Genomic DNA, 18,637 nt, shown 5'->3' with positions numbered 1-18,637 from the left:
AGACCGCCACACAGGAAAACAAGCATCATCCACAGCTCACCACCACCGGAGAGAAAGCTATCTGATTCCTCTGCGGGGGAGAGGACAGACCCAAAGCCTCAAGGAAATAAGATGCTCATCGTTTCATAAATCTTCAGTGGAAATTCTGAGTGAAACATCAGCATTTCATTTTTTTTTCTTTAAGTCAAAGGTACTGGATAGGAAAACAATACAAAAAGCAAAGACAACAACAGTCCCTTCCCTCTGTACATCAGGAGGCTCACAGAGATGTGCATGCCACCTAGAAAGGATTGACTAGCGAGAGAGGAAAGCTGGGGACAGAAGGTGGCGTTTAGCCGGAAGCATTAACATAACATTTAATTATCCTTCCACACACTGGTGGACTTAACCCAGTGACATGGGAATACATTTTATTTATTTATTTTTAAAGATTTTTTATTAGAGAGAGAGACAGATAGTGACAGAGAGCACGAGCAAGGAGGAGAGGGAGGAGCAGACTCCCCGCTGAGCAGGAAGCCCAACTCGGGGCTCGATCCCAGGACCCTGAGATCATGACCTGAGACGAAGGTGGACACTTAACTGACTGAGCCACCCAGGTGCCCCGGGAATACACTTTATATGGGCTATTTTGACATCCATTTCATTTGGCAAGTAAAACAAAACTGATCCAACTTCCTCGTAGCCCTTGTAAACCATGAACTGTACAGCAAGCGTTTTGCATAAAATATATAAACCTTATAAACCTTTTGTTCGGACGCACGACCTTCAGTTCTCCTCGGCTTCCCGTGGCCTGCGTTCTTGGGCCCCCTCGCTTCAGCTGCTAGTGACCGCGCTCTCTTCCGGCCTGGCAAGCTTCTGGAGAGGTTGCGGTTCCTGCTTTAACTGGGAGAAGCAGTGCTCTTGACTCAATAGAAAGTTCCAGCCTGCCCAGAGGTGGGGCCCAAGCTTAGGCCCTTCCAGACCATGTGATGGCAACAGGCAGCAGCTGTAACCACTCCGGGGCTATGGGCCTGAGCCGACCCCGAGCGCAGGTGATGGGACTGAGCTGACCCCCTGCACAGGCGACAGTGACTGACCACAGCTGTGCCGATGCTCTGGGTATTGAGAAAGGACCATGAAAATGCTGACCTGAGCTGTGTTAGTCCTGTACCCCTAAACTGGAGACACGCCATGGTCACCCTGAGACTCTGAGCAGCTCACCAGCTCTTGCTGGCTCTTCATGCCAAAGCGAGACTAAAAACTACTTGTCAAGTTCCAGGTGATTCTGAGGAGTCAAGCTCAAGTATCAGTGGGTTTTCGGAACTATCGAGAGAAAGACCAGACTGTCTTTATGGGGGGTGTCCCAAAGGACAGAGTCCCCTGAGCTCCTGGCTCATGACAGTGGCGCTCTTCTGAGGGGCGCGGACGCTCAGCTAGGGGAATGGTGCGCAGAGACCCGGCGGTCACACCACCCGCTCCTCAGTACCTCCTGGTGCGTGGTGGGGTTTGTGGGGCCCTGGAGGAGCCCCGCGGTCTGCTCCTGACAGACACTGTTCATCTCTGTTCACCTACGTGGGAGCTTTTAGACGCATTCTCGTTTATGCTACATCCCTCCCCAAACAGCACGGCCTCGCCAATTCTTGTTTTATTTACTTTTGTAATGCTTTTCTCAAATGTAATCCCTCATTGCTGTTTCTTGCCCTCAAATAATTCACTATAGTAAGGCCCAGGTTTTTGTTATTATTATTATTGAACTATAGTGGACACACACATTATATTAGTTTCAGGTGCACAACATAGGAAATCGACAATTCTCAACGTTATGTGGTGCTCACCACGAGAAGTCAGTGCTGAGGGTAAGTGTTTTTTTATTTGATAGGATGCTTTTTACCACCTGCTTTTCACAGAGACCACGACTACCTCTATTAGAACTGAAATCAGAGGACCAGTTTGCTCACCTAAGTTTCTTTGTGGAATTATTGAAACCAACACCTCCTGAAAACCTCCTTGCTCTTCTCTCATACCCAAACTACCCATTTCTTAGTTTGTAGCTCAGTGGGAAAAGAAATGATATGAACATGAACAAAATGACTTACCAGCCCTCAAAGGAGTTGTTGGCCAAGGCAGAGAAGGAATTCTCCCTTCTTATGGCCAGTGTTCCCAACCATGTGGCTACAAGTCACATGTCTGTGTGTAGCTATGAGCTCTTTAGAAAAGCAAGCCAAGTGAATGCCGCATATTCTGCTATCTTAGGAGCCGAATACGTACAAGATAGAATACGGATACAAGATAGAATTCTAATTGGATTTTTAAAAAATCTTTAAAATAAAAAAAATAATTTAAGAAATCTTCTCTAGCAGTATATTGCTTCTGCAGTTTTTAGTAGATGCTAAGGGGAAGTGTTCAAAACGTTACACAGTGAGACCCAAGACCACATCACTGTAACACGCCTAACAGCACCAGACACCACCGACGAGGCCTCACCTGGGGAGGTTGGGGGCCGGGGTGGAAGCAGCTGATGACTGGGAAGGCGTTGTGGGTTGAGATGAGTCATGATTCCTCGGTACTTTGCCCATTCGGTACCAGATCCCCATGCTGTTCAGTTCCCTTTGGGAGAAGAGAGAAACTGTCATGGTGTGGTCCAGCACAAAGCATTCACCTGAGCAACAAAGCAAACCAGCTCAGTTAAAAGAATCACAGCCTCAAACGCCCGGGAGACCGCTCTTGCCCAGAAAGATCCATTCCATCACCGCTCTTTGTGGTCTGGGTGTTAGAGTTCAGAGCCTACTGTGAAGCTGACTGTGCCAACAGGGCAGGCTCTCTGACTTGCCATCTTCTTTACCTGCCCTGGAGCCAGACTTCCTACTACACTATTGACATTTGCCTTGGTTCTCGGTCTTCAAAATTCTTTTGATTTTGCCACTTCGTTATGCGTAATTCTGTAATAATCCACTTCAAGTCTTTTCTGTGGTTACGGTGAGACAGATGGGGCAACAATGGGCAAATGGACGCATGTGGCTTTTTTTTTTTTTAAAGATTTTATTTATTTGAAAGAGAAAGAGAGAGTGCAGGAGCAGGAGTAAGGGGCATAGGAAAGGGACAAGCAGACTCCCCTCTGAGCAGGGAGCCCGATGTGGGCTCCATCTCAGGAGTCCAGGATCATGATCTGAGCTGAAGACAGATCCTTAAGGACTGAGCCACCCAGGCGCCCCCATGTGCCAGGGTTTTTCCCTATGATGGGAATTAGCGCCACCCTGCTCAAGGACACGTCCCAACTTCTGGATAAACTCCTACGGCCTGGATGTCACCTGCATTTGGCCTCATTTGCAGGGGCAGCTGGTGAGACCTCTTCAAACCACAAAGCCTGAGGCATGTGCCCCACGAACCACTACAAACAAGAGCGGCCACAAAAGGACTCAACAGATGCCACGTCGGGTCTCCTGTTCCCTGATGTGCCACCCCACCTGGTTAGGAGTGTTTATGAGACAGGTTTGGTCTTAGGAAATGGAACGGGATTATTTTAGCCACATCCAACTTAAAACTTCTCAACTGCCCCCATAGAACTGCATCTCGTCAAATGATGAGGACAGATTTATTCAGTGGAGACGTCTGGTAACTTCTCAGTACGCTACAGAAACTATTCTAAACCACGATCACGGCTCATCAGATGGCTGATTCCATCACACCTCAGCGATGGCCCCGTGGTCACAGCCTCAGAGGGGCTCTTCTCAGCCCAAGGTTTGTCTCCCCCAGCCGACAGCCCTGAACTCTTGCAGAGTAATGTATATGCTCGTCTTCAAGAAAAAGGTGACTCAGAGTTCTGGACACTGTCCTTTTTCCTTCCTTAAAAATAATACTGGAATTGTCTTCTTCTGAAAAAGAATTTTTTGCCCCAAGAGGATACAAAATATGCTTTATTTAGCTATCTTTTCAAAATGATATAAGAGAAAGAAGGTTCTAGTTTTGATTATCAAGACATATGGTAACAATCTATTCTTTAGAATTGCTTAAACTGATTAAAAATCGAGTCTTTTAAAGGACTATAGCTTGTAATTAAAAATACACATAGTGACAAAATAAGACTTTAAAAATTCATTATTAAATTGTTGGTTTCTACTATTTATATGTAAATGCCTGCTTCTAGGTACCTGAAGTACAGTCATTCTCTTAACTGTTTCCTCCTCCTGTAATGCTCTTTATATAATTAGTTTAAACCATGTTGCAAAACAGGACTTTGGAGTGTGGAGGCACGGGATCACAGAATCCTGAGACGGAGGACTCAGATTCCACAGCCGAATGGTCTAATGGAACTATCGTGCCCCAGGATGAAAACCGTCTGTTCCCGTGACACCTGCTCCCAGGACCTCCACGCAAACACCACACCACCAGGACATCACCCACGGCAAAAGGCCCATGGAGAAAGGCCCAGTTTGTAGAGTGAAGACCTGGGTTCAAGTGAACAAGAAGCAAAACAGAGCACAACCCAGATCCAGAGGCCACTGCAAAAGCCAAAGAGGGGAGCACACCCATGGGGACGAGTTGGGGGGTAGCTGCAGAGCTGGCCAGGGAGAGAGGAATGCTGAAAACCATCTAGGGGACTCATTAGTTTGAAAGACCTGAGTTTCAGTTTCAGCTGAGAGACCCAACATCCAGTTGACTGAATGTAATGAGTATCTCTAATCTTCTGGGCATCCAGCATCCACTCACCCCTCCTTCTGACTCTGCCTTCTTCCTTCCATATTTGTGGGGGGGGCAGTCAACTCCTCAGTCCTAGCCTCTGGGTTCCAGTGGAGCCAATCCCATTTCTAGCTCAGTTCTGGTTTCTCAGACAATGCACAGGACTTCAGTGAGATCAATCAAGATCAGTTAGACTGAGTTCTAGAACTTGTTTGAATTATCAAGAACATAGACTTGCTCTTTGCCTCAGAAACTGAACCTGAAGGAAAAGGTGGCAGAATTCCCACGCCACCACTAGTCCACTCATCAAGGGAGACCACGCCACCACTAGTCCACTCATCAAGGGAGACCACGCCACCACTAGTCCACTCATCAAGGGAGAACATGTGGAAGAATGGGGTCCACCCTATGGAATCAGAGCAAGGAGGTAAGCGGGGGGAAACTAGATCCTAGTGATATCCTCTGAGCACCTAGCTCAAGCCACACCTGAAGCCATCCTGCCCCTGAACTCTGCTGTTAGGCCAGCCAACGAATGCTTCCTTTTGCTTGAGCCAGCCTGGGTTGGGTTTCCGGTCACTTACAAGAGTCCAGAGTGACATCCTGAGATTCCCTGTACGTCGTATTTACAAAACAGCTACAGAGCTGGGCCCGTGCCTCGTACTGGGGCTACCGGGTAAATAAGACACAGTGGGCCTAGCCCTGAGCTGCCCTCTGTTTCTCAGGGAAGATGAACATCAGACTGAAGAAGTGCACAAGGAATTATCATGTAGTCATATGAGACTCATGTTTCTTCCTGACTCAGACCCTCCGGCGACTCTGCAGCATGCTTGGGATAAAATCCAAACTGCCTCTGTGTTGTCTGAGGTCCTGCTAACCGCTCACCCCAACGGCCGACTCAGCCTTGCTCACCCACATCAGCCACACTGCGCTGCTTTCTGCTCCTGAACACGTCACACCCATTCCCATCTTTACACTTTTTCTTCTCCTGAGCCTAAAAGGCTCTGCCTTCAGATCTCTGCATGGCTGGCTTCTTCTCGGCATTTGCATCTCTGTCCCATGTCACCACCCCCCACCTCCCCGGCACCTCGCTGAAGCAGCCTCCATTCACTGCTGTGTTATATTTTTGCCACTAACTGAAATGGTCTCACTCATTTACTTCTTGTTTGTTGCTTGTCTCCCCTCTTAGACTACCAATTCCAAGAGAGCTGGTCTCTGCGGACTCCTTCACCGTCATATCCGGGGTCTTTGGCCCAGGGGTACAAATGGGTGTTCCTCAAACCCTAGCGGGGATGAAGAAGTAATGCAGAGACTGGAGGCCGAGCAGGCAAAAAGGAGAGGACACCTGGACTTTCAGGTACGCGGCAAGGCCCCCAAGGAGTCTGAAGGACGAACACAGAGAAGGACGAGGGGAGGAAAGGCCCTTCGCAGGAGCGAGCTTCATGCGCAAAGGCACAGAGAGGTCAAGAGCTCGGTGTCTGGACTGGCAGCAGCCTTAGCGGGAAGGGCAGCGATGAGAGCTCAGGCCGGAGAGGCAGGTGGCCCAGAGCCCTGGGGGTCACAGTCTCACCCCAGGGAGTGACCTGAGCTCTCTCGTCAAGAGAGAAGAGATGACATCTGTGTGACTAAGACTTACCCGATAAATGTGTACTGAGGAGGGGCCTGCTTGGTCCGGCCCATGATCCGAATGTCACAGATTGCGGCTTCAGTTGAATCCCGTGGGATAAATTTAATGCACAGCCTCTTTTTTCTAAAAGCCAATTCCTCTGAAGAAAAGGACAACAAGAAAAGGTGTGAGTCGTCCACAGATGCCAGCATCTCTACCCTGAATGTCTCCCGTCACGTCCCCTTCCTGGTGGCAGGAGCGACTAGCCACCTGAGTCGCTGGGCTGCGCCCCTCCTGCCCTCCACAGGGTGCCCAGGTCGTGACTGCAGAGTGGGCGCCAGTCACCCTGCTCCTGCATTCGGGACCTGACCCCAGTCCCCCCTGCCAAGAAGGGCTCCCAGGGGCAGGCAGAGCTGGAAAAAACCCATGAGGCTGGCTTCCGAAGCCCATACCCACCGTCTGTTCACCGCTCACGCCATCAGGGACAGACACACAGACACCCTGAGTATTAACACTTTATGCCACGTGGACTTTTCTTTTTTACTTTTTATTACAGAGATTTTCACACATTCCCCAAAGTGGGGAGAACAACAGAGGGAACCCACTTGTTCCCCTCATCTAGTTTCAACATTGTGGACAGCAGACAAGCTGCTCGCTGGCAAGTTTTGCTGGAGGATTTAAATGAATCCCCACACCATGTCATGTCACCCACCAATATCTCAGTAAGCATCCACGGCCAACAGTCTGTTTGAACGCGACCAGCAGGCTGCGATCACACCCAACTGAATGAACAATGACTCCTTAGCATGACCCAGTAGACAATCTACATTCAAGTTTTCTCCATTGTCTCCAAAATACCATTTAACTATGGCTTTGCCTTGATCAAGATCGAAATGACGTCTATGCCCTGGATCTGGCTGGTAGGCCTGTTAGGTCCTTTTTCCTCTATAACAAACTCTCTCCCTCCCCTTTCCTTCAGGCCACCGGAACGTTGGTGAAATTGGGTCATTATCCTGTATTTCCTGTGAACTGGCAGTTGGAGCAAAAGACTTGATTAGATGCAGGTTAGATTATTTCTTTTAGGTAGGAAGGCTTCACAAGCACTGCAGAGATGTCCAGTGGCGTCCTGTCATGAGGCATGGCGTCCAGCTCTGCCGCCCTGTAGGGCTTCCAGTGGGGTCGGCCTGGTAACGTGGGCTGTGAAGTCCCCAGCGACCATTCTTTGGGCAGTGTTTTCATCCCCTGATGACCACTGCCTAGATCCATACTCTCATTAAAATTTTCAAAATGGTGATTTGTAAAAATTTTTTAATTTTTTTAAATTTCTTTTTAGTGTTTCAGAATTCACTGTTTATGCACCACACCTAGTGCTCCATGCAATACGTGCCCTCCCTAATACCCACCACCAGGCTCCCCCACCCTCCCACCCCGCCCCTTCAAAACCCTCAGGTTGTTTTTCAGAGTCCATAGTCTCTCATGGTTCACCTCCCCTTCCAATTTCCCTCAACTCCCTTCTCCTCTCCATCTCCCCATGTCCTCTGTGTTATTCCTTATGCTCCACAAATAAGCGAAACCATATGATAATTGACTCTCTCTGCTTGACTTATTTCACTCAGCATAATCTCTCCCAGTCCAGTCCATGTTGATACAAAAGTTGGGTATTCATCCTTTCTGATGGAGGCATAATACTCCATAGTATATATGGACCACATCTTCCTTATCCATTCGTCCATTGAAGGGCATCTTGGTTCTTTCCACAGTTTGGCGACTGTGGCCATTGCTGCTATGAACATTGGGGTACAGATGGCCCTTCTTTTCACTACATCTGTATCTTTGGGGTAAATACCCAGTAGTGCAATTGCAGGGTCATAAGGAAGCTCTATTTGTAATTTCTTAAGGAATCTCCACACCGTTCTCCAAAGTGGCTGCACCAACTTGCATTCCCACCAACAGTGTAAGAGGGTTCCCCTTTCTCCACATCCTTTCCAACACACGTTTTTCTAATTCTGTGACTCCTTCTGGAATTTATTAGCTGGAATTCTTCTATGTAAACAGTAACTTTTCTTCTTCAACTACTTGGTCTCCCTGAAAAAGCTTTGGTACCAGAAAGGAAAGATAGATACGTGATTCTTTGCTCTTACTTAGTAAGTCTTAAAGCAATGAGCTGGTGATTTAGTGAACTCCAATGCTGACCAACCAGGTGTTTTTTGTTGTTGTTCATTTGTGGTTTTTAAATATGAATTCCAATCAATTCCAATCCACTGGATGCATGAGTCAGGTGTACCTGGGTTGAAGTCCCAACTCCGCCATCAATTCTACGATCTTAGGCAAGTGACTTAATTTCTCTGAGCCTAGGTTTCATTATCTGTAAAAGGGACTTACTAAAACCCTACCCCAAAGGGACATCAGATGGATGAAATGTGATAACACATCATATGCTTCTCCTAGACCAGCGCCTGGCACATAGTAAGTGCTCAATAGAGCATAGCCATGAATGCTCTCATCATCATAATTACCAGTAAGCCTCCAGTGCACAATTTATGTCAACATTTGGCATTGACTTTCAAGACCTTTCACTTCCGGGGCAGGAAGAAAGCACACTCAAATCAGACACCGAGCGGGGAGGGAAGGACAGTCATGCCACTGGTCTTGGCTTGACCAAAGGGAGATTACCGTCAGTGGTGGTGTCTTATCGTTGACTGAGGGGAGGGTGTTTTTTAAAGAGCCAGGTAGAATCTCAGAAACTTGGTGGGTTCTTTTCCCAGGCAAGGAAACTGAGGGCTAGATCAGATCTACGAGCTATGACTAATAATGTCCTGAATCCAGACCCCAGACATTGTACCCTACGAGATAGGGTGGTATCCTGGGGGAAAACATCCATACCAACAGTGCACCTTCAAAAATATGAGCTAGTAAGATCAGACTTGGGAAAGTGTGCAGAAGGTGAGACCTTCCCTCACAGAAATGGAAACAGGTCTCTTACTTGCTTTTGCCATGCTGCTCTTTGCTCTTTCCTTCCGTCTACAGCAACTCAGGGTAGAAGGAGCCACTAATTACACATGCTTAAACAGGCCTAATTTTAAGTAAACATATTATACAGAGTCAATAGAAATGTGTTCAGTCATGCTAATGAATACACAGAAAGGATACAGCACTTTACTAAAACAAACAGTCTTCTAGTTCTTAAGTACTGTGTGGATAGCAACAAACTATTTTAAATTCATTATAAGAGTCTCATCTTCTCGGCTGACTTTATAAAGCCGGGGCCTGAAGGCACTGAGGCTGCACAGAGCTGACCACGGGTTCATCCGGTCAGCTTAGCGTACCCTCCCCACTGGGGACGGGCTCCAGGAAATGACCATACAACCCGAAATGAACAGGCGGACCTAAACCCACCCTCCTTGTGTGATAAGATGCTTATGGGTGATGCCAGGACCTGCCTTCAGAATGTCCATGGGGAACAACGATCATGGGGAAGAGCCTTCCCACCCTGGATCACTGGGGCCCCAACACAACTAGACCACAGGCCCAGGCAGGACGCAGCCTTGGGCCTCCTCCCTTAACTGGTTTAACAAATTAAGAGGAAAATGCAGAATGGGGAATCCCCTGTGGCTCTAGAGTCTATCAATATGAAGACATTATAAGTCAATTAGTTGTCAAAAATGAACACCAATGCAAATTTTTAAACTAAGAAAAGCACGAGGGAGAAGTGAGAAATTAATACAAGTCTACGAGGCAATTTTGGTTCCCAGGCAGACAAGTCATATAAGAGTAAGCAAAGGCAGCAAGCAAACACTTGTGAAAATGTTCAGTCTTGCTAATAAATGATGACATGAAAATTAAATAAAATTAGAATAGTAAAACTGAATAAAAATTTAAAACCTATGCTGGCAGGCCTGTGGAAAACAGGCACAAGCCTGTATCATTAGTGGCATCATGAACTGGTATTTCTGGAAGTTAATTTGGCAAGAGAGAATAATAAAGCTTATCTTTATGGAGCCCATCCTCTGAGCAAGGCACCATGTGTGGTAGGTGTCTCCGGTGATTCACAAATGAATTAAACACAGATCTTGTCCTCAAAGAGAAAGGTAAGTAGTGAGGATGTCCAGAAAACATGGAAGTGGCTAAAACACAAGCTGAAAGCAACATTGTGAGGTAGATACCAATCCCCCCATTTTACAGATAGGGAAACTGAGGCCCCAGAAGGTGAAGTCATTCACTTGGGGCACTAAAGCTGTGAGTGGCAAAGCCAGACTCAATCTTAGGTGAGTCTGACTGCGGAGTCCAAGTGCTTCTCCCCTGTCCCCCTCCAGGCCAAGCTGCAATGCGTCCCGTCAGAGTTGGGTTGGGAAGTGAGAGACAGAAGCTATTACTTCCTTTGGCTTCTGGCCACTGTGACCTGTGGTGCTTCCCTCCCTCCCTCCTTCCACTGAATGTGTGCTATGCCGGGTGTGAGTGAAAGCAGCAAAGAAGGCAGACAGTCCCTGATCTCTGACTGATGAGAGAGAGCTCTGATTACGTTGTGAGGCAACTCCTTGTTTGCAGGGCTGAGTCACCCACCAGACTAAGCCCCTGGAGGGAAAGGCCAGCATCTCAGTCAGTCGCCTTCTCTCATAAAGCCTGAGATGCCTGCATGAGGCATTCATCAATCCCCACTGACTGTTGAAGAGAGAGAGCGCTTGCTGGAAACTGGTATCTGGGGGTCAGAGGCGGTTTCATGCAGAGGGTAGAATTAAAGCTCATCCTTGAAAGATACGAAGTGTGGACACTCAGAGTTGAGGGAAAGGGCTTTGCAGACAGGGGGAAAAACAACAAAGCAAATAAGGAGAGTCAGGAAAGAAACAAGGGTGAAGAGTGCACAGTGAGTGCCTCAGTTTGGGTAAAGTAGGGGTTACTTGAAGATGAGGAAGACATTTGTAGAGGAAGGCTGGAGCCGACTGTAGAGGACCTAAGACCCAGCAGCCTCCAGTACTTAGAAACTCATCACAAGAAAATCCTTCAAGATTGATGCACACCTAAACTGGTTTATAGATTCGACACCAAATCCTATCAAAATCCCAGCTAGCTGCTTTGCCGAAATGGACTAAGTCTAAGGTTCAGATGGAAATTCAACAGACCCAGACTAGCCAAAATAATCTTGAAAAAGAAGAATGAGCATGAAACACTCATACTTCCTGGTTTCAAAACTTGCCACAAAGCTAGTCATCAACCTGTGTACTACTGGCATGAGGAAAGACATGCAGATCAATGGAAGAGAAATCAGAGTCCAGAAACAAACTCACATCTATGGTCAGCTGATTTCCAACAAGGACGCCAAGACAATTCCACGGGGCAGAGAATAGTCTTTTAACACATAGCGCTGGAACAACATGACCGTCACATGCGAAAGAAGAAAGGTGGATCCCTACCTCACACCACACGCAGAAGTGAGCTCAAAATGGAGCAAAGATGTAAGTGTAAGAGTGAACACTATAAAGCCCTCAGGAAATAAAACCATAGGCTTAAATCTTGGTGACCCTGAATTAAGCAATGCTTTCTTAGGTATGACACCAAAAACACATGCAACAAAGGAAAAGCGTAAAGTAGCGGAACTCCATCAAAATAAAAAGCTTGCGTATTTCGAAGGACAGCAAATGAAAAGAAAACCCACGGAAAGGAAGAAAATTTTGCGAACCATATAATTGAGAAAGGGCTTATATCTAGAATATGTTCAAATATTTATAACTCAATAATAAAAAAGACAACCCAATTTAAAATGCCAGAGGATCAGAATAGACATTTCTCTGCAGAAGATATACAAACAGCCAGCAAGCACACAAAACTCTGCTCAACACCATTAACCATCAGGAAATGCAAGTCAAAACCACGAGGGACCACTTCGTGCCCAGTAAGACAGACAGATAGTAAGGAGTGTCAGTGGAGACGTGGACGCACAGGCGCCCTCACACACTGTGGGTGGGTATGTAAAATGGTGCCGCTCCTTTGAAAAATGGTCTGGCGGCTCCTCTAGAAGGTAAATAGTTACCATAAGACTCTGACGGTTCCACTCCTAGGTGTGGCCCCACGAGCAATGAAAACACATGTCCCCACAAAAAAGCCTGAAGGTGAATGTTCACAGCAGCACTAGTCACAACAGCCCAAAGTGGAAGCAACCCGAATGTCCTCCAGCTGAGTGGATAAGCAAGATGCAGGAGTCCGTACAACAGACTCTGACTTGGCAGTAGCGAGGCATGAAGTACTGACCCACACCACAACATGGACCTGCCTTGAAAACATTATGCCTTGTGAAAGAAGCCCATCACGAGAGACCACATGCTGTAGGATTCCATTTACATGGGATGTCCAGAACAGGCAAGTCCGTAGGGAAAGGAGATCAGTGGTTGTCCAGGGCTGGGAAGGGGTGGATAGGGGAGGGTTAGAGAGAAATGGGGAGTGATGGCCAATGGGTGTAGGGTTCTTGAGGGGTGGGTGTGTGATGAAATGTTCTAAAATATCAATTGTGGTAACAGTCGCACAATTCTGTGAATACCTTAAAAACCACTGAATTGTATACCTCAAATGGGTAAATTAATGGTATGTGAATTATATCTCAATAGAACTGTTACCAACCACACCTGATGCATAAATACATCAAATCTATCTGTAAAAGGCACTTAACCACATGCCGTGACAGGGTTGCATGGTGGTTAATGCTAGGGCTAGAGTCAGACTCCCGTGTGTCCTCTCGCGACGCCCCCACTTCCAGATGCATGACCATGGATAAGCTCTTCAAACCCTCAGCAGTTACTGTGTCCCACTTTCCTCACATGGGATGGATAGAACAACACCCATCTCCAAACGGGGGTCCCCTGGAGAGCCAGTGGCATCAGGTACGTAAAGCATTACCACGGGCTTAGCGTCTGGTACGTCACCTACCACGTATCAGCTAGCACGAGTAGTAGCTGATACATAGGATAACAAGTAAAAGCACAACGTCCAAAAGTGAGAGGACTATGAAGAAAATAAAAACACGCAATACAACGGACTCAGCTTGTCTCGTGAAAATAACGGCTGTGAGGCTTCTGTGTAGTTACACCCAGTCTGGTCTGTATGAAACGCTAGCGAGAAGACAGCGGATTATGGGTCCAAAATGGGGCTAACTGGGGAAACACAAGGTACGCGTGACAGAGAATGAGATACAGGATTTCATAAATGAATCATGTGTAATAAAGGAAGGATTCCTTGTCTTTGTTTTTCACGTACTGCTTCACTGCTGGAGCAATCCTAAAATTGGGGACAGTAATTAAAAATAAAACAAGTGAAGTTAAATCAGAATGAGGAGGCTCAAATATCCAGAGGTTTTCCAGCATGATTTCAGAGCCGAGAGGCATGACAAGATCCCTCCAGGATCCTGAAGAAGCTTCGGCTGGTCAGTGATTTTGCTTCTGTTTGCCGTGGTTCCGGGTCAGAGCAGTCACTCAAATTCGAGCCCGTGTCCTCTAATGTCTTTCTGGTTCTGGCTTTTCTTATGTGCTCCATGAGCCAAAAATAAGGACATTATTGCACTTATATTCCTTGGACGTCTTTGATTTTTTTTTTTCCTTTTGTTTGTGGGTCTTGTGCTAAGCTTGGCTTCCGCGACACCAGAGGATGGACTGAGTGGGAACGGCAACCAGTCTCACCGGTCCGTTCCTGAGCGAGCCAAGTCAGCAGGGAGCCCGTTCTAAGAGAAAAGGACATTCTGCTCATTTAGATGCTGCTTCCCAGAGCGCCACAAACTCCTCAGAGAACCAAGTCAGGCACACCGCACAAGCAGGAGGGTTTAGTCACGGGCGTGCAGCAAGGCCCCCTAAAATGTTCTCGAAGAAAAATGCACATACAAACCATCTAAAAATATACCTGGAGGAAGAAAAGTCCCATTGTGATGAGTGGTACTAAAGGGAGACTCACGTGTGTCCATCGTCTCCTGAATTGGGATGAAGCCTACAGGCAGAGTGTCCTTGATGTCAATGAGCTTCATATCCACTAACACGTTCCCTAAATGACTCTTGGGAAGAAAGAAAAGAGATACAGACTATTAATCTGAACAGCCCTGTGGTGGGTTTGCCATTTTGGCTTCGAGATGCATATTTAACACAATGACTCATGCAGCTTTACGACAGCAGGTTAATTAGAGTAGGTGCCACTTAATGTTCCCCAGCGGCTACACGGAGACTCAGGGGGACCCCGGGAAGGAGCTTCATCTGCCGCACCTCCACGCCACTCACTCAGACACAGCTCTGGTTAGCTAGACGGTGACCTGGGAGATGCTCGAGACAGAACCCAGCAGAGGGCAGCTGCGCATGTGTCCTGGGACCAGGATGCCACTCGGCCTGCAGCACGGGCTGCACATTCCCGGGGCAGTCACTGCGGCAGGAGAGAGCTGCGCGCAAAGCCTCTCCGAGAACTAGTCACGCTCCTAGGTGATTGCCCATCTGCGTACTGACACACCTTTCAGTTGCTAGATACAATTCTGTAAAATCCTAGGAACTGTCAGCTCATACAGACTGGAAAGCCCTCCATATCACACATCTACTAAAATGACACACACGAGGACCTCTTAAAGTCTCTACTTAGTGGTAGTGTAGGGGGTCCACAGCGCGCGCTTTCTGTAACCGGTGCAAAGGTATCTTCTGAAGACAGCACGCACCATTGTGTAATTGCATGACAGCACCCTCTGCAAACACACCGGCATTTGCAGCCCACGGTTCTGGTTGAAATGCTCTGTGCCAACACTAGCCTGGACGGCCGAACAGGGACTTCTTAACCTCTGAACTCTGCGCTACTGTCTCTCTTGGCTTCTCTCTTTTCTTCCCTGCCGATTGGTAATGGCCCATGTGTGAGGTTCTTTCTTTACTCTGTCTCCCCATGACAGTTCAAGGGCCACAAGGACCAAAACTGTCTTTTGCTACTAGACACCCAAGCTTAGCACACTTCTCGGCACACAGTAGGTGCCCAATTATTACCTACCTCAATTATTACCTACTAAAATATACCTACTGAATAGCGTAACATTTTGGGGTACATTTTCAACTGGGTGGGCCAGAGCTGGAAATCAAATTGGATTTGCTTAGATGACAAACCTCAACTATAACAATAAAAATGGAAGTATACTTCATAAATACATTATAAACCCGAAAGCGCACAAATGAGATAAATTCTTCAAACTTCACTATGAAGGTCACTGTGTCAAATGTCAACTGTGCCCAGGCTTTTATGGCCCTGTTGTCACAAACCCGTTTCCTTCTCTCATACCTCTCGCGTTTGACGACTATTTTCTATTATTACATTTCAGGTAGCTTGGTCTCGGGGAAACAATGCACGGCTCAGCGCCGCACGTGGAAAGCGGAACCTTACTAATGCAGAATAAATCTCTGACCGTGTAGAAGAGGTTTGAACCGTTAACCTAACTTGAAAACATCAGCTGCTTTCAGAATTGCCTGATCTAATCTATCATAATTTTTTTCTTTCCTGGCAGTTGCTTTTCCATGTCATCGCTGCTTTCTGCATTGAGAAATTAACAACTGGGTATGTTTTCCTGCCCCGTAGATGGATGGGCATTCATCAATATCCTTCTCAAATGTCTTCTACTTGACAAGTTGGGTTTTACACAAGTCAACTGCAAACCACTTAGCGACCTCACCCTCCACACTCTACAAATGTCCCTGATCATAAAACCAGAACATCAGTGGTGTGGCCATTAAAAAAAAAAAAAAAAAAAGGCATCGAGAACCTCCCACGCATACAAAACGGGACGCTGCACTGTCCAAGCTTCCCGCAGCCCAAGTGCGGTCCCTCCGCACACGGGGCTGCTGCTCTACTGGGTTTAATACGGTGGGTCTGCGACATCATTAATTTTGCTTGTTCCTCTCCCCTCCCCCATCCCGTGCTCTCTTTCATTTCCTCCTCATAAATATGAAGAACGTATTCCCAATCCTTGTTGAGCAAATGATTCATGCCAAAAGCCCAATATGCACTGACTCAGGGTATTTATACTGTCTCTGGTAGCCAGTATTTGCTAGTATACTGTAATTATTTCTGACAACCTTGCATTTAAGGTAGCCACAGATAACCAACTTAATATTCAAATGTTCATAAATCCTTCTGTTTAATATCCTCCCTACCTAATCTATGTACATTATTATTACAGGTAATGCAGAAAGTACAGGGCATGAAAAGTGCAATTAATCTCGATCCTTCCCCAGGAAGCAATGTCACTCCAAAGCCAGGTTTCTGTATTAATAGCATTACTGGGGGAAAGGAATTTAGGTTCCAAAGGAGTGTCCCCAAACTCCTACACTGGGAGTCTCGAGCTGCCTAATTAAGAATCTGTCCAGTCTTGAGATCCCACATCCCTCCTCTACAGTTGTAAAAATATACGCTATGCAAAGTCCTGGTTGTGACAGCAGGGCTGGGACAGACTGGCTGTAGTGGATTAAAATACGCCCGTTCCTACTGTGCTCCTGGGCTGGCAAGTGTGTCCCTGCCACCCCCCTGAATGGATCCCTCTGGGTCTCACAAAAGGACTCAGTCGTTCGTTCTTCTTCTGAAAACAGAATGCACTGACTTTCCGTCCTCCTTCAGAGGGGAGGCAGAGACCTCCCCCACTGCCGTCATCCTCCTCCCCCAGCCCTTCCCCACACCCTGCCCCACCACACCCTGCCCGCACAGGGTAAGGCTTACAAATGAGCATCCAACAACATCTCTTTCTGTTCAACAAATGCCGATGAACTTGATACACTTTCTACGATATGTTTATGCAGGACACCCCAAATTAGCAAGTACTGGTGACTTCTGTCATTTTTAGACTTGTCACTGTTCCCAGCTCCAAGGGATCAGGACTCTTTTGGCCTAGACTACCAATACCCTACAGCTTTCAGGGGAAGTGCAAAACAAATCCCCCAAACACAAAACAAAACAAAACAAAAAACCCAAAAAAACCCAGAAATCAAAAACAATCAAAGGGATCGTGGCTGTCCTGTGAGGCCACAGTCGGGAACTGCAGCTTCAGGCAGGAGAGGTAGGGCTGAGCAGAGATCAGTAAGGAATGCCAATGCCGTGAGACCACTGGGCACAGTGAGTTGTTCAAATCCTCGGACTTCGTCCTGGCTTCCCTGAGCGGCAGTGAAGGCACTGACCTGCGCAGAGGGGCAGCCAGCAGACAGAACAGAGGTGACGAAAGCTAAAAAATATCAAGAGTTTCAAAAACAGGTTTGGGTCAACTCCAGGGACAAAGGGGCGTGAGAGTGCCCTGCGTGTGGGTATGGATGCAGGGGAGGAGGATCCAGGGGCGGGGCGGGAACTACCCCTAACTGCTCAAGCCCCCAGCTGGAAAGGCAACCCAGCTTCCAGACTGTTCCTCAGCGTCTCCTCGGGTTGCACGATGAGCCCCAGGGACCTGCTCAGGCTCATTACAGGCTCAGCAGCCACCTTCTTGCCTATATGAGAAGGATTTCTAGTGTTTAGTGCGAGGACTGTCCCTGCCCCATTAGAAACTCTGTACTTTACAGCAAGCATATATTACTCTCATAATTAGGGGGAAAAATTAAAGCAATGACTTCTCCCCCAGTCCTGAATACATTAGGAATAATTTTCCTAACAAAGACTTATCAGTAAACAACAGGAACGGCTGGCAGAGGAGAGCGCAAGCCAGAGGACCACGTGACTGTCTGCATCCAGACAACACTGACGGGCCACACAAGGGCCCTGGGATAGGACCACGGGCTGTGTCATATGTGATGGGGATGAAAGCTTACTGTTCCCCTTTCACGCTTCTGAATGAGGATGTCTGAAATTTTTTTTCCTTTTTAAACCATGAGCGTATATCACTGGCGTAATAAAATTTGTAAAAATAAATTAGCAAAAACATTCCTCCTGCCATTTTTTTTTTTTTTTTTTGCATTAGGAAGAGCCAATAACATTTAGGCCAAAAATAATATGTCACCCCTGAAAATGAAAAGCTGACTGCTCCGTGTTTGGGGCTAGGGAAGACAGGTGACCTTGGACAAGCACAAAAACTCTCTGATCTCAGGGAAGGAGCTAATACTTCCAAGAGATTGTCTGAGGATGGGAGAGGCTTATTCACAGAGTGCCTAGGACAGGCCTCCTTCCCAGTCGATCTGTGCAAATCCTCATGAAAGCTACTTCCCTTTTTTTCTAAGCCGCTCGTGAAAACATTCTGTTGGAAAAGCCTTAATAGATAGCTTTAGAATGTCCTAATTTATGGGCCCAAGAGTTCAGAACAGCCTACTGAAAGAAACCTGCACACGTGGCAGATACCTACCTGCGGAAACAATGAAATGTCAAACGTCACAGAGACTCAGGGAGAAAGTCAGTCATTTTGGAAACAAGGCCGTGTCT

General features: G+C 47.1%; 1 protein-coding gene across 2 annotated transcripts in view; it reads right to left on the bottom strand.

Annotated features, from left to right (window-relative positions):
• Positions 1 to 426: 426 nt before the first annotated feature.
• The window catches only part of MVB12B (multivesicular body subunit 12B), a gene marked incomplete at its 5' end in the record, with an annotated part of 77,710 nt that continues 59,499 nt past the window's right edge, over positions 427 to 18,637 (bottom strand). The window contains 4 exons of one of the 2 annotated variants that reach the window (XM_080820633.1): positions 427 to 882; positions 2,464 to 2,586; positions 6,290 to 6,419; positions 14,189 to 14,285. In XM_080820633.1, coding sequence (XP_080676759.1) covers positions 879 to 882; positions 2,464 to 2,586; positions 6,290 to 6,419; positions 14,189 to 14,285 — 354 coding nt within the window. In that variant the 3' untranslated portion in view covers positions 427 to 878. Of the gene's footprint in view, positions 883 to 1,853; positions 2,587 to 6,289; positions 6,420 to 14,188; positions 14,286 to 18,637 lie in introns of those variants that run through there. The other variant, XM_080820632.1, reaches the window with a different exon arrangement.

This window comes from Martes martes (assembly GCF_963455335.1).
Source record: "Martes martes genome assembly, chromosome: 12".
NCBI lineage: Eukaryota > Metazoa > Chordata > Mammalia > Carnivora > Mustelidae > Martes > Martes martes.
The sequence above is the reverse complement of the archived record's forward strand: the minus strand, read 5'-3'. Positions and strand labels throughout refer to the sequence as shown.